We start from the raw sequence: 15948 nt of genomic DNA, 5'->3' as shown, positions 1-15948 counted from the left end.
TGCAAGTATATTAAAGGAAAAAGAGCAACTAGGGAAAGAATAGGGCCCCTTAAAGGTCAACTAGGTTGTCTATGTATGATACTACAGGAGATGGGTGAGATACTAAACAAATATTTCATGTCAGTTTTTACTGTGGTGAAGGAAATGGAGGCTAAAGACTTTGGGGAAACAAATACTAATTTATTGAAAACAGTCCACATTACAGACAAGGAGTGCTAGAGTTCATAAAAAACATAAAGTGGATAAATCTCCAGGATTGGATCCAATATATCCCAGGACATTGTGGAGAATTAGAGAAAAAAACTTGGCTCCAGGCCAATAAGGAAAGGGCAAAGAGCTGAACCGAGAAGGTGAGGTAGGAGTGACCTCTCCTGACGTCAATGCAGAATTTCACTGAATAAGGCATCAAGGAGCCCAAGCAGGAGTTATTTGGAATTGTGGAAACTTTCCATTCAATGGAGTCATATCTAATACAAAGGAACAAACAAAAACAGAAATTGCTGGAAAAACTGAGGTCTGGCAGTGTCTATGGAAAGAAAATACATTTAACTTTAGCGTCCTGTGAACCTTCTTCCCTCCACAGATACTGCCAAACTTGATGGGTTTCTCCAACAGTTTCGGTTTGTTTCAGATCACGAGCATCCATAGATTTTTTTAAAACTGGCATAAAGAAAGATTGTTGTAGTTGTTGGAGGTCACTCATCTCAGTATCTGGGCATCTCTGCAGAGTTCCTTGGGGTAGACCTAAACATCATCAGCTCCTTCATCTACAACCTTCCCTCCATCATAAGGTCAGAGTGGGGATGTTTACGGATGACTGCACAATGTTCAGTACCATTCACGACTCTAGATACTGAAGCAGTCCATGTCCAAATCCAGCAAGACTCAGATAACATTCAAGCTTGGACTGACAAGTAAGTAGCATTCGTACCATGCAAGTGGCAGACAATGACCGTCTCCAAAAAAGGAACCTAACCATTGCCCCTTGACATTCAATGGCATTCCCATGGCTGAATCATCCACTATCAATTCACTGGAGTTACCACTGATCAGAAACTGAACTGAAGGAGCCATATAAATATTGTGGCTACAAGAGCATGTCAGGGACTGGAAGTTCTATGGTATGTAACTCAACTCTTGTCTTCCCAAAGCCTGTCCACTATTTACGAGCCATAAGTCACAAATGTATTGCAATACTGTCCACTTACCTGGATGAATGCAGTTCCATTCAGGAAGGTAGACTTGAGAATAAAGCATCCTGCTTGATTAGCATCTGATCCACCACATTAAACATCTACACAGCAGGAAATCATATTTTATAACACATTTCAAACCCCACACCCTATAACACCAGGGCAGTTTATATCATTTCCGAGTTTCTTTTCAAACCGCACACCATCTTGAAAGTATTTTGCCGTTTTATCACTGCAAAAGGATGAACATCCTGGAACTCTCATTCCAATAACTGTGTACCTACAGCATGAGCTTGAACAATTCGTGAAGGCAGCCAACCATCAACTTCTCAAATGCATTTTGACATGTATGACAGTTCCGAGGTTTGTTAGTGGTGCTCCTATCCAGTGAAAGAAACTAATAAAAATGTTGGAACTTTGGCCTTACTTCTCTTCATAAACACAAATGGAGAAACTTGCTCTGTTAACTTGTGTGTAAGCAATGTGCCCCCCCCCAAAAAAAAATAAAGCAGTTTTTCCAATTATTTCCTTAACACAATTAAAATGTCCCCCATTCTTGGTTTTACTTAGAATGTTTCACTGGCACTGCAGAACCTCTTGTTAATGATAAAGGAATGTGTATAATGTAAGTAATGTCTGACTTCTTTGTTAGATGGGCTTTATAGAAAAAGCTGTAACTAATAGCAACTTGTAACTTTGCAGACTAAAATTGTCATTTGTGCACTACTATCTTATGTTATTGTAAATAAATGATTATGATTGAGGTGTACCTTTTAAATATTTTATTTTGTTCTTCTGGTTAAACAAACAATGTAATGATTAACATGAAAGAATGGTTAAAAATATCAAATTATCGGACATGGAGCATAGAAGTTGACAGTTTCCAGGAGTTCCTGATTTGAAATGAACCTTAAGTTCTAAGAGTAAATATATGACTGAAGGCAGAAGAATTGTAGGGTTATGGATTTAACTTCCATGTTCATGGTTTGAGGCAAAAACCTTTTCCTGCATTGGATATGAGATTATAAATGTAGAGGATGAAGGTAAATGAGAAAAAGGTAAATTAATGAAGAACTGTTTCCAGGTTGAGGCCAAATGGCTTGTTTTCTTATTGCTTAAAAGTATTTCTGTATGTCTGAAATGTAATTCTGTCTCATCATCACCTGTGGGCTGTGTGCATGCAATTTATATCACTCCAATCACAATCTCATGAGGTCTCATGAGGCAACCAGTGTGGTTTGGATATTTCTAGTCAATCTGTTCAGATGTGTTACAACACTTCTGAGCAGGTGGGGCTTCTAGGCTAGAGGAAATGACATTCTCACTGTGCCACATGAACCCTGAGTCAGTGTTTTTAAAATGCTGTCATGTGATGTAAGAAACCTAGTAGCCCAATTTATCATTTATTCCCTACATGTGTTCTTACAATCTGACCATTATACTCCTTAGTTTACAACCCTCTTGATCAGCAAATACAAAAGGTCATGCCCGTATTTCATGGAACTCAGGATAAGTCACTGACAATACTCAACGTTCCATCCAATTTTAAACTAATGCCTATTTTTGGTCCAAGGACCCTGATAAAACTACGTAAATTGTGAGTGAATTTACAAAGGTAACAGTGTTGGGATACTTCTGTGTAGATGTTGTTTAACAAGGTCTGGATGAAATTTCTACTGTTTGATATTTGAATTATTTGTTTAACTCATTCCTTAAACCAATTAAAATAACACAAGCAGAACTTCTGCTGAGTCGACCTCAATAAATAGTGAATAGATAATTTTACATTTTTCATATATCACCTGGTTTATACAATTGCACAAAGTTACATTAACCAAACATATGTTGCATTAGCACTCGAGAAAGCCAGCAAGCAGCTACAAATGATTTTTGTCTGTGGAGAACAATCTATATTTTCCTTTTAAAATAAATATTGCACAGTACAGTGTTTCATGTGTTGGTATTAAATAACACAATATTATCTGTTTTGAAAACATCCTACTTTTAAATGCTAAACTATATTTTTACATTTCATCTGGAGACTCTAAAACACTTGATGTGTAGTTAGTAGTTAAGGGCCATTTCAATGAGGTATGTAACACTTTAGCACCTTAAAATTTGTACCCATTAATTCTTAGTTTTCAAATGTTACATATTATCGGCAATAATGGGCCTTGTTTCTAATATAGAAGAATGACAGGTGACCTTATTGAAACATACAAGATTCTCACAAAACCATTCAGGAGAGATGTGGGAGAGTCTAAGACTGGAAGGCATAATCTCAGTACAAAGGGCTTCCCGTTTAAGACTGAGTTTCTTATCTGAGGGTAGTGAATATGTGGAAATCTTTATCAGATTGTTAACTAGTAAGGGAATTGAGGGTTAGGTAGGAAAGTGGAGTTCAGGACTATCAAATTAGCTGTGATTTCATTGAATTGCAGAGCAGACTTGATGGTTTGAGTGACCCACTTCTGTTCCTATGTCTTATGGTTTTCCAGACAACTCATGAAAGTCAAGCAAGCCTTTCTACTGGAGTTTAATCCAAATTTGATGACAAGAAATTACCTGAAATGCTTACTATTTTGTATAATCTTATTTGTGGGTGGTTTTTCAAGTAAGAGCAGGAAAGGCTCTTCTATAATTTCCTGCACTTGGGTTTCTATGCCAGACACTCTTTCATTAATTAACCATTATTTGGGCAGATTGTTGATCTTTCAAATGCTCGCACCTAATTCTGCAACTATATGTGTTGTAGTGGACAAATATGATTTTGGCTGAGGTGAATCAGATCCCAGTTTTAATCAATTGCCTATTCTGGAGGTCACAGTTTGTTCTGGGGCAGAGAGAGAGGCAACTTCTGTTTGACTCAATCATTCACAAAATTCTTGATTTTATTTTATGAGAAAGGAAAAATCATAGCCTGCTGCATTGTGTGATTTCATTTATCTTTAGCCATTGTTCCTATTGTCAGATCTTAGTCCCATTCACTACTCTTCTCCAACAGTCCTAAATATTCTTCCTTCTCCAGTATGTATTTAACAGGATGGAGATTTTGTTTTCTTAAAGGACATAATGCAAAATAGAGACAGGTTAAATATTCATTTAAATTTTTCACTGCAACATATTTTTGCCTTTACACTCTATACCCATGGTGGTATCCTGTATGGTGGCTCTTGGCCTTCACTTATGCTGATTCTGTAGGTGATACCAGTTAACTTGTTCTAGTCCCCATCCCCTCCCCACCTCACACCCCCACTTCCTACAGATTTTGTATGCTCTCTGTTGAAAGCAGATTTTGATAGAGGAATCAAACAGATTTATCAAATCATTCTGCCAAATTAGAGCTAATTAAACCAGCACTCTTAAACGCCAAGGAAAAAGCTTGAGTTTACTGTGATAAGATATTGATTATTCAATAGGGTTTTTGTTTCTACATTCATCAATGCTTCATTTCAATTCCAAATGAAGGCTTGACAACCACATGGAAACCAAGGACGTTTGTCACAGAGAATGGGAAAAAGCAAGGAAAATCTGTGATCCTTAATGAAATTGGCTAATAATGAGGAAATCTTTAAATGCTCTGCATCAAAAAGGTTGGAGGGCTCAACCTATCTGTCCAGCTCTCCAATCGTACCAATTGTACTCCTTCATTGTTTCATTACAGACAATACAAGAGGCTGACAAGAAAATTGTTTGGGTCATTGGAAAGAACAGTGGATCATGAAACTTGTCACCAGATTGTTTTTCCAGGACTTTGTGTCTGTAAGAAACAGTCAGTGGATGACTCATTCTCACTGGTAAGGTTTCGCATTTTGGGATCCTTCACAAACTAAAGGTTCCCAATTTGTTCAATTTTCAGGGAAATTCTACGACAAATGTTTACTTATACTTAAATTAATCCTCATAATTTTTTATTTCTTTGTACCAATGCTGAAGATTGTTGAGCTCGAGTGGGACTAATAAAAGTCTCTTCAATCTCCAGCAGATGATTTTCATTCCATTTGTTTCATTTCAATTCTATTCCAAGGAAGTTCTCATACAGGTGAATGAAGAATTTCACAAAATTTCACAGTCATCCAGTCCCACTTGAGAAGATAAAACATGTACACACTTTTCCCATATGTTGTGCATATTATTTTAAATAGGTCAACTTCCCTAAGTACATGCCAGATAGGATTATTTTGTCACGCTACTATAAAACCAGATAATCTGAGGTCATCCTGGACAGGGAGTATTGGAAATCGCACATTGTTATGTCTGGAAGGCTCATTGAAGCCCCTGGCCAACGATACACAGTTCTGGGTGGGAGATCGAACGGCTAGCCCCTCTCATCTCTGACACACAATGCCTTGTCCTTGGATCATCATCTTTCTCAAAGTTCCCATCTAAACTGTTGACAGAAGAAAAATAGTTCAGTGGGATTAGTGTAAGAAGCTAATGATAATACCAATCACACAAGACAGATTTTAACTCCTTCACTACTGAATATCATGCTCCATTGTATAGCTAGACTCTTTCAGCCTCCGGTTTCACAATGTTTCACCCCCAGAATATCACCTACCTTTCCTCTTCCAACATCTCCACCTTGCCCATCCCTTCCTTTATCCTTTCATCTATTCCTTCCCCTGTAATCTGCTTTCATCTCCTCTCATGTACTTTACCATCATCTCCTCCCTTTCCTGTACCTTGAGTTCCTTTGTGTCCTGATCCTCCCTTTCCTGGACCTTTCCTTGTCCCCTCTCTCCCCACTACTTTGCCTTCATTCCCCTCTCCCCTCCCTTTATTCTCTGTCCTGATTCTCCCTTCCCTGACCCTGGCTTCTTCCCCTCCCTCCCCGGTACCTTTCCTTTGACTCCTCTTTCCCTGGTATCTTGCCCTTTCCCCTCCCTGCCCGGTTTCCTCCCTCCCTATACCGAGCTCTGGTCCCTCCTTCCACTATCTTGTCCTCTCAACTGTCTCCAGTTGGTGAATTGTTATGAACCACGAAGTTAAGCTCAATGCAGAAGATCAAACAGTTCCAAAATCCAGCCTTTACGCAGAACTCATTTGAAGTATTTGTTCCTGAAATATTGTTGTTCTTGGGACAGTAAAAAGGAAAAGCAGCTGATATGATTCATTGTGGCAGGAACTCTCATCACAGAGAAAGAAAAAGCTTTTATTCTATTCATTGTGGGATGTGGGCACAGCTGGCTGGCCAGCATTTATTGCCCGTTTCCAGATGCCCTTGAGATGGTGGTGATGAGCTATCTTTTTGGAACTTCTGTCATCTAACTGCTGTGGGTTGACCCACGATGTCACTGGGGAGGGAAATTCCAGGATTATGACCCAATGAAACTGAAGGAATGATAATACATTTCCAAGTAAGGATGGTGAGTGGCTTGGAGGGGAACTTGAAGATAGTACTGTTCCTATGTATCTGTTGCTCTTTCCCCCCTAGCTGGAAATGGTCGTGGGTTTGGAAGGTGCTGTCTGAAGATCTTTGGTGAATTTCCGCCGTGCACCTTGTAGATCGTACACACAGTTCAGAAGAGACACATCGAAGTGATCTGAATTCCTGTGGTGAAAGTGATTCCTCCAAATCAGTGACTAAGCTGAAGGATTCGGCCCAAGCAGTTTATGCTCCACTCAAGTCTCCTCCCACTCTTCTTCTTCTATCTTTACTCTCTTTTCATTTCCTTCATATAGTTATCAAATTCCACCTTTAAAAGACATTTGGACAAACACATGAATAGGAAAGGTTTGGAGGGATATGGTCAAAAACGGGTAGGTAGGAATAGTTGTTTGGGAAAACTTGATCGGTGTGCATTAATTGGACCGAAGGGTCTTTCCATGCTGTATGACTCTCTGATGCAATTCTCCCTTTTTCTAGAATGTTCTTCATTCACTCCATTCTGAAGAGAGAATTCCCTATTTGAGGTTTTGGTAACTACCTTGTATTGATTCTGCAAGGGTTGGATGTCTTGGGATAAGAAAATATGTTAGGCATATCATGCTTTTATATAGCCAATATTATTTGAAACTGGGTAGAATAGACAAGATAAAAGTAAGTGAAACTGCTAGAAATGACTGGCAATAGAAGGAACTTAGTGCATTCTCTCAAAGTAAGATAGATAAAATATTTGGTTACATCATTAGTGCAAGTGGGAGACAGACAATTGTTGGAAGACAATGAAGATGTAGGCAAGAGAAGTAGAAGAAAAGGTCGCTGGTTGACATAATGGACTGGATGCAGCTGACCTATAAAATGTCCAAGAAAAGCACAGGACAGATAGAGATACAGATAGATATCCATGACCGTCAACTTTGTGGGAAGATGATGACACTGACAAGCAATGTTACAAGCAATCAAAGAACACTGCTAAAGCTGCTACATTGAGAAGACAATTCAGAACTTCTAGAATTTTCATGGCACTGAACAGCAATACATGTTGTTGAAGCTTTCTGACTTGAGGATAAAAGCAAGAATGCCAAATTTCAAACAATCACAGCAACTTATACCACTGGTGAACAGACAGCTTCAGCAATGTCTTTGGTTTTCAATAATATTCAAATTCTGTACAACCATGCAACTTCCTAACCTTCACTTTCTCCATCACTTCCATTTCCTTCAGTACAGAAATACTCAATAATTATTTCATCTTATTCATAGCTCTTCACTTAACAGATCAACTTATGTAATGGTTTAATTAATCTAATTCATATTCCGTTGCCACACTTTCAAGGACATTCAGACATTGGGGGCAGTATGAAATAGGATCAACCATTTAATTCCTAACTCAATCCAGCTAAGTTATGAGGACGGCCTAAAATTCCTGGGACTGTTCAGTTTGGGAAACAGAAGACTGAGTGGAGATAGTAGTTACATATTGAAGATTCTTATGGGAACAATAATACCATTATAATATTTGAATTGTCATAAACAGCAAAAATCATAAGCAGTGTAAATAAGAGGGAGATAAGATGATGCATGGATAGTTTAGATTTAGTTACCTGTTACAGAGCACAGGTGAATATGTTTAATGGACATCGAGGGACAGTGGAGGGAGATAGCATGGAAAAATAATGGGAAGTAGCTGGGAAGATATTTAAAGAATACTAGTCTACAGAATAAGTTAAATGGAAATATTTTCCTTTCTTGGTCCATGCAGAGTTGGAGAGCCTTTTCTAAAGAAATTGCAGATATTACAGTAAAAAAAATGTGATGAGGACCCAATATAAAGAGAGAAGTTGCATTTGTGTAGCATCCTTTACTATTTCAGCACATCCCACATCTCTCAGTCATTGAAATACTTCTTAAGTTTTTGTCATATTAAATATTCGCGATCAATTTAATTATATGTAATCAGGTATTTTTAGCATTACAAAACCATGGTCATTAAAGTACAACTTTTATGAAATTGAATAAGGTCATTAAGCTATACACTTTACTTAAAGTTTTGCCTTTGTTCAAACAAAGGTAGACAAGCAGGAGGCTGGAAGAACACAACAAGGCAGGCAGCATCAGCAGGTGGAGGACTCAACATGCTGCCTGGCTGGGCCATTCAAGAATAAATAAATAAAATGGTGTCCTTTTTTGTTTCAAACCTGTCTTTTGTGTTTTAGTTCTGCAGAGTAAAAATGAAAAGCTTCATCTTCTCATCTCCTTTTAACAATGTATTAATTCTGTACTACCAAGCAATTCATTATTCCACCTTCTCCTCGCTATCGATCTCTTTGTTAACAGAAATAGGTTCTTCCTAATCAGTCGAAACCCCTAAACTTTATACATCTCAATAAAAGTACCCTTTAGCAACCTCTGCTCCAATGTAGCCTATCCAGTCTTTCTCCAGACACAAAATTTCCATTGTCCTTACAACAGTCTTTTAAATTTCTTCTGGAGTCTTTGATTACATCCTTCATGTAATGCAGTAACCAGAAGTGTCTGTAATACTCCAGCTGTAATCTTGTTTTCTAGTTCTATAGCTCTAGTATAACTTCCCTACTCTTGTATGATAGGCCTCAGTCAACACAGGAAGGTATCTGTACATCTCCTTGACAAACCTTTCTCCTGTTCTGCTATCTTTAGTGATCTGTAGATATACACGCTATAGCCACACTGTCCCTCTGCATTTTTCAGAATCTTACCATTTGCTTTGTTGCCCAAATAGATTATAGACAGTCCCAATTTATAGTGCTTACCAAAGGTTACCAATGCTTGTAAAATTAAGAATATGATCTCATTTGGAGATGTCATTTTAAAAGATCCAACATACAAACATTTCCTATACTTACAAATGAAAATTTCATCTTGTCTTGTATCAAGTTGCGACTTGCAAACAAATCGACTTGCAAACAGACATCAGAACAGAAGCTTTTGCACCCCAGGGATTGTCTCAAGTGAATTCCAGTTGACACTATTTTACCAACTGACCAGCACATTCATATCTCCTTAAAGTCTACAACTTTCCTCCCTGCTATCAACCAGATAGCCAACTTTCATATATCAGCATAGTTCCTCATTTTGATGCTCCATTTAAGTACAAATCATTGATTCATTTGAGAAATAGCAAGATGTCCAGTACTGAGGCCTACAGAACCTCACTAGTAACAAAACCATCCATCGACTATTACCCTTTACTTCTGCCACTGAGCCAATTTGAATCCCATGAGTTTGAGATTTGTTGATCAGTCTGTTTGGAATTTGCCAAAAGTCTTGTTCAATTTAATGGTAACCACATCAAACATGCTACTGTCATTGTTGGAGACCAGAGTTGAAACATGTGGTGCTGGAAAAGCGCAGCAGGCCAGGCAGCATCCGAGGAGCAGGAGAATCAACGTTTTGGGCATAAGCCCTTCTTCAGGATTGAGGCTGGTGTGCTAAGCGGGCTGTGATAAATCTCCCACACCCCGCTACCTTTTATCTCAGCCCGCTTGGCACACCAGCCTCATTCCCGAAGAAGGGCTTATGCCCAAAACGTTGATTCTCCTGCTCCTCGGATGCTGCCTGGCCTGCTGCGCTTTTCCAGCACCACACTTTTCAACAATGCTACTGTCAATGACTCGTCTTAATGCTTCTTTAGAAAAATTCAGTCAGCTTAGGTATAACTTTTTATTCACAATCCATGATGACTGTTTTTGATTAATTTAGGCCTTCCATATGACAATTAATGTTGCACCTCAAAGTTTTTTCCAATAATTCACTCACCAGTGGAAATTAGGCTGACTGGTTTATAACTACTTGACCTACTCTTTACTCCCATTTAGGAGCAACAGTGTGACTTTAGCTGTACTCTAGTCTATAGACAGAGAGGATTGGAAAATCATGGTTTGCAGTAATGACTTCAGAGGTTTTTTTTGCAATTCCATTACACTATTCAAGGTAGACAAGCAGGAGGCTGGAAGAACACCCCAGCCAGGCAGCATGTTGAGTCCTCCACCTGCTGATGCTGCCTGCCTTGCTGTGTTCTTCCAGCCTCCTGCTTGTCTACCTTGAATTTCAGTATCTGCAGTTTTTTTTGTCTCTAACCAAGTCCATTCAAACAAAAGCAAAGAGGACTTTCACAAATGGGTAACTCCTTATTACCAACATTATATGACTTCAATTTCATTAACTGCACTAATTCTTTTATCTCCTTCCTACTCTTCCTTCCTCCTCATCTTTTGATATTACATAAAGGTTATAATTTTTTCACAGGCACCAGATTCTGATTGGTTTGCTCTGTTATCTTTGCAAAGTATCAAATCTAGCATGAGCTATCGCTGGCTAGGCCCAGCCTTTTGGAATGTGTACTGAGCCACAGAAAATCTCTGGGGGAGCAAGGGCATGCTCCCGTTCTGATGAGAAGTCATTATCCTAATCATGAAATCCCTTGCTCTCTCAACAGAGGTCTGGGTATGCTATATACTTCCAGCTTTTTGTGTCTTTATTTCACATTTTATAGGTTTGTTTCTGTACTCAGCAGGACTAAATCTTTTGAGCTGCTCCATGTTCCTTTTGTCTCTGATATTTCATTGCTGTTATGCCAAACTCCAAGAATAGGTAAATTTCCTGCAGTCGATTGTCATTTCATTAAAATGCTAAGTATTGGGGGCGGCACAGTGGCTCAGTGGTTAGCACTGCTGCCTCACAGCACCAGGGTCCCAGGTTCAAATCCAGCCTTGGGTGACTGTCTGTGTGGAGTTTGCACATTCTCCCCGTGTCTGTGTGGGTTTTCTCCCGCAGTCCAAAGATGTGCAGGTCAAGTGAATTGCCCATTCTAAATTGCCCGTAGTTTTAGGTGCATTGGTCAGAGGGAAATGGGTCTGGATGGGTTACTCTTCGGAAGTTCGGTGTGGACTGGTTGGGCCAAAGGACCTGTTTCCGAACTGTAAGGAATCTAACCTATACTGATGTCCACGTTTCACCTGCATGGTTCCTTGAAGGATCTACCTTCACTGGCAGAATTGGTGGTCTTGAGTGGATGAAAAGGAGACAACTAATTTATTGTTCTAACATATAATACAAGTCAGGTTCATCTGAAACTGAGCTTATAGTTTAATCCTTACAAGTCTGGTATAATTTTGATGAATCTGCACTGTCACACATCCTGTATAACATGCAGTGCCAAAAACTAAATGCTTCACTCTAATCGAGGCCTTTGCATACAAGATCTACAAAAGGCAAGTTGAAAACTCTTGTCGGGAAGCACTTCTTCACGAATGAATAACTGATACCTGGAAAACATTTTTTGAATAGTATAATGGAATTGCAAAAAAAAACCTCTGAAGTCATTACTGCAAACCATGATTTTCCAATCCTCTCTGTCTATAGACTAGAGTACAGCTAAAGTCACACTGTTGCTCCTAAATGGGAGTAAAGAGTAGGTCAAGTAGTTATAAACCAGTCAGCCTAATTTCCACTGGTGAGTGAATTATTGGAAAAAACTTTGAGGTGCAACATTAATTGTCATATGGAAGACCTAAATTAATCAAAAACAGTCAGCATGGATTGTGAATAGAAAGTTATACCTAAGCTGACTGAATTTTTCTAAAGAAGCATTAAGACGAGTCATTGACAGTAGCATTGTTGAAAAGTGTGGTGCTGGAAAAGCGCAGCAGGCCAGGCAGCATCCGAGGAGCAGGAGAATCAACGTTTTGGGCATAAGCCCTTCTTCGGGAATGAGGCTGGTGTGCCAAGCGGGCTGAGATAAAAGGTAGCGGGGTGTGGGAGATTTATCACAGCCCGCTTAGCACACCAGCCTCAATCCTGAAGAAGGGCTTATGCCCAAAACGTTGATTCTCCTGCTCCTCGGATGCTGCCTGGCCTGCTGCGCTTTTCCAGCACCACATGTTTCAACTCTGGTCTCCAACAATGACAGTAGCATGTTTGATGTGGTTACCATTAAATTGAACAAGACTTTTGGCAAATTCCAAACAGACTGATCAACAAATCTCAAACTCATGGGATTCAAATTGGCTCAGTGGCAGAAGTAAAGGGTAATAGTCGATGGATGGTTTTGTTACTAGTGAGGTTCTGTAGGCCTCAGTACTGGACATCTTGCTATTTCTCAAATGAATCAATGATTTGTACTTAAATGGAGCATCAAAATGAGGAACTATGCTGATATATGAAAGTTGGCTATCTGGTTGATAGCAGGGAGGAAAGTTGTAGACTTTAAGGAGATATGAATGTGCTGGTCAGTTGGTAAAATAGTGTCAACTGGAATTCACTTGAGACAATCCCTGGGGTGCAAAAGCTTCTGTTCTGATGTCTGTTTGCAAGTCGATTTGTTTGCAAGTCGCAACTTGATACAAGACAAGATGAAATTTTCATTTGTAAGTATAGGAAATGTTTGTATGTTGGATCTTTTAAAATGACATCTCCAAATGAGATCATATTCTTAATTTTACAAGCATTGGTAACCTTTGGTAAGCACTATAAATTGGGACTGTCTATAATCTATTTGGGCAACAAAGCAAATGGTAAGATTCTGAAAAATGCAGAGGGACAGTGTGGCTATAGCGTGTATATCTACAGATCACTAAAGGTAGCAGAACAGGAGAAAGGTTTGTCAAGGAGATGTACAGATACCTTCCTGTTTTGACTGAGGCCTATCATACAAGAGTAGGGAAGTTATACTAGAGCTATAGAACTAGAAAACAAGATTACAGCTGGAGTATTACAGAAACTTCTGGTTACTGCATTACATGAAGGATGTAATCAAAGACTCCAGAAGAAATTTATAAGACTGTTGTAAGGACAATGGAAATTTTGAGTCTGGAGAAAGACTGGATAGGCTACATTGGAGCAGAGGTTGCTAAAGGGTACTTTTATTGAGATGTATAAAGTTTAGGGGTTTCGACTGATTAGGAAGTACCTATTTCTGTTAACAAAGAGATCGATGGCGAGGAGAAGGTGGAATAATGAATTGCTTGGTAGCACAGAATTAATACATTGTTAAAAGGAGATGAGAAGATGAAGCTTTTCATTTTTACTCTGCAGAACTAAAACACAAAAGACAGGTTTGAAACAAAAAAGGACACCATTTTATTTTTTTTTTCATACCAGGTCCAGACTTTGACAACAGGATCAAATGAATCAAGTTTCCTAAATAATGGCATGATACTAGAAATACTTACGCCCCCAACTAAGGACACCATTTTATACTGCATGAGAAGAGGGTCCTGTTGGTTGCACCAGCAATGATTCAGCTAGACCAGTTAACTGTCAATCTGCTGTGGCAGATTAGTACAAAGAACAAAGAAAACTTACAGCCCAGGAACAGGACCTTCGGCCGTCCAAGCCTGACCCAATCCAAATCCACTGTCTAAACCTGTCGCCCAATTCCTAAGCATCTGTATCCCTCTGCTCCCCACCTACTCATGCATCTATCCAGACGCATCTTAAATGAATCTACCGTGCCTGCTTCTACTACATCTGCTGGCAACGCATTTCAGGCACCCACCACCCTCTGTGTGAAGTTCTTGCCACATGTTTTCACCTCTCACCTTGAAAGCGTAACCTCTCATTATTGAATCCTTCACCCTGGGAAAAAGCTTATCTCGATCTACCCTGTCTATACTCTTCATGATTTTGTAGACCTTTAGTAATAGCACCACGTCAATTTAAACATTGCTGCACCTTCTCCACCCCCAACAATGAAGTTTATTTAAAAAGAGTTACTGCAAATTAGAAGTGACCCATCATGTGCACTACACTGTTATACCATTGCAAGGTGACTGCTGGGTGAGTGCCACGGAAGAACCTAGATCTTATGTTTTCAACAAATAACAAAACCTGCTCATAAAATAGTGTTGGAAGGGGAAGATGATATACTCCAGCCCTTATTGTGACCACTCACCCCAAAAGACTTCATGGGTACTGCTGGACACTGTTATGTTCCCACTCCAAGGACGCCTGAGCATGAACATAATCACAAAAGACAGGCAGGACATCTAAAATCTTGAATCATCCATAGTCCGCTGCTTAAACCTATGAATGGCCAGGACCAGGAGTAGGCTGAGAACTCAGCTTCTTTCTTAAATTTGTAAGTAATCCCATCCAACAAGTTTACAAATTATTCAATTAATCAACCGTGGACCTGCAATCTGACACTGATAAGGGAGCGGAGTACTCCTGCAGTTATATCTGTGTCTGGGTGTGCACCATCAAAATGGCAAATTTCTGTTTAACAGGCACACATTCCCTGGCCATTATCACATTGCTGTTTGTGGGTCATTATGTTTCCTATGGTGCAACTTCAAAAGTATATAATTAGCAGCAAATAAAATTTTGGTATAATGGAAATCAAAGGATTTGGCAAGTGACTGGGTTGGTGGCTGAGTAGCCACACTTTTATTAAAGGGGCTCTTGTGGTGCAGTGGTAGTGTCCCTACCTCTGAACCAAGAGACCTGAGGTCCACTCCTACCCTTTGCAGAGGTATGTAACAGGTTGATAAGAAAATATGTTGGATGCTCAAGCAGCCCTACGGCCTACAAAATGTTCTTTCTTAAACATTCTACGACGTCCTGAGGTCATGATAGGTGCCATATGGATGCAGTGTCTTTTATTTCCCAGCCTACTACCAACTTCATATCCCGCAGACTAGCGCATCAAGGAAAGCCTGTACAGTGTAGATTGAAGGCATTACAAAGCTTACCCAATGCTGTGTAGAGTGGGTTCACTTGTAGCTGAACTAGTTGCAGAGAGTCGGTTCTGAATACCAGATTTAAAGTCAAGAAGGTGATTCTTCTTGACAAAAGGTTGTGGGTGGACACCACTCAAGGTCAACCTTCTCGGCCTGTCGCTCGGTTGCCTGACTGTGAAGTTGTTCTTCCATGCAACTCTAGATGTGAGTGGGCTGATGTCCCCCGAAATGATGCTTTGCAGTTGAGCTGCTGTATTCACTCTGTCCACTAGTGGAGAAGGCGGCTGGGATTCAAAAATAGAGTCGGAGAGCGGGCAGAAGATGGATGAGGCGTTGGATCCAGGTTTCTCGGTGCGGTCAAGGGGTCTTTTTTGCAGAGGAACGCTGTTGATCGCTGTCGGGGGACTGGGCAGTTGGCGATGGACTGGGGGACTTGGGATTTGACGATGGACCGGGGGACTGGGCAGTTGACGATGGACCGGGGGACTGGGTGGTTGACGATGGACCGAGGACTCGGGCGGTTGACAATGGACCGGGGGACTGGGCAGTTGGCGATGGACCAGAGGACTCGGCGGTTGGCGATGGACCGGGGGACTGGGCAGTTGACGATGGACCGGGGGACTGGGCGGTTGGTGATGGACCGGGGGAC

General features: G+C 40.1%; 1 protein-coding gene across 1 annotated transcript in view; it reads right to left on the bottom strand.

The window, feature by feature from the left end:
* Positions 1 to 1849: 1849 nt before the first annotated feature.
* The window catches only part of LOC122548487 (photoreceptor cilium actin regulator-like), a 17868-nt gene continuing 3769 nt past the window's right edge, over positions 1850 to 15948 (bottom strand). Inside the window, exons 3-4 of the mRNA XM_043687205.1 lie at positions 15312 to 15948; positions 1850 to 5583 (exon numbers count right to left, since the gene is read on the bottom strand). Of these exons, the coding sequence (XP_043543140.1) occupies positions 5460 to 5583; positions 15312 to 15948 (761 nt within the window). The 3' untranslated portion in view covers positions 1850 to 5459. The remainder of the gene's footprint in view (positions 5584 to 15311) is intronic.

Source organism: Chiloscyllium plagiosum, chromosome 3 (genome assembly GCF_004010195.1).
Source record: "Chiloscyllium plagiosum isolate BGI_BamShark_2017 chromosome 3, ASM401019v2, whole genome shotgun sequence".
NCBI lineage: Eukaryota > Metazoa > Chordata > Chondrichthyes > Orectolobiformes > Hemiscylliidae > Chiloscyllium > Chiloscyllium plagiosum.
The sequence above is the reverse complement of the archived record's forward strand: the minus strand, read 5'-3'. Positions and strand labels throughout refer to the sequence as shown.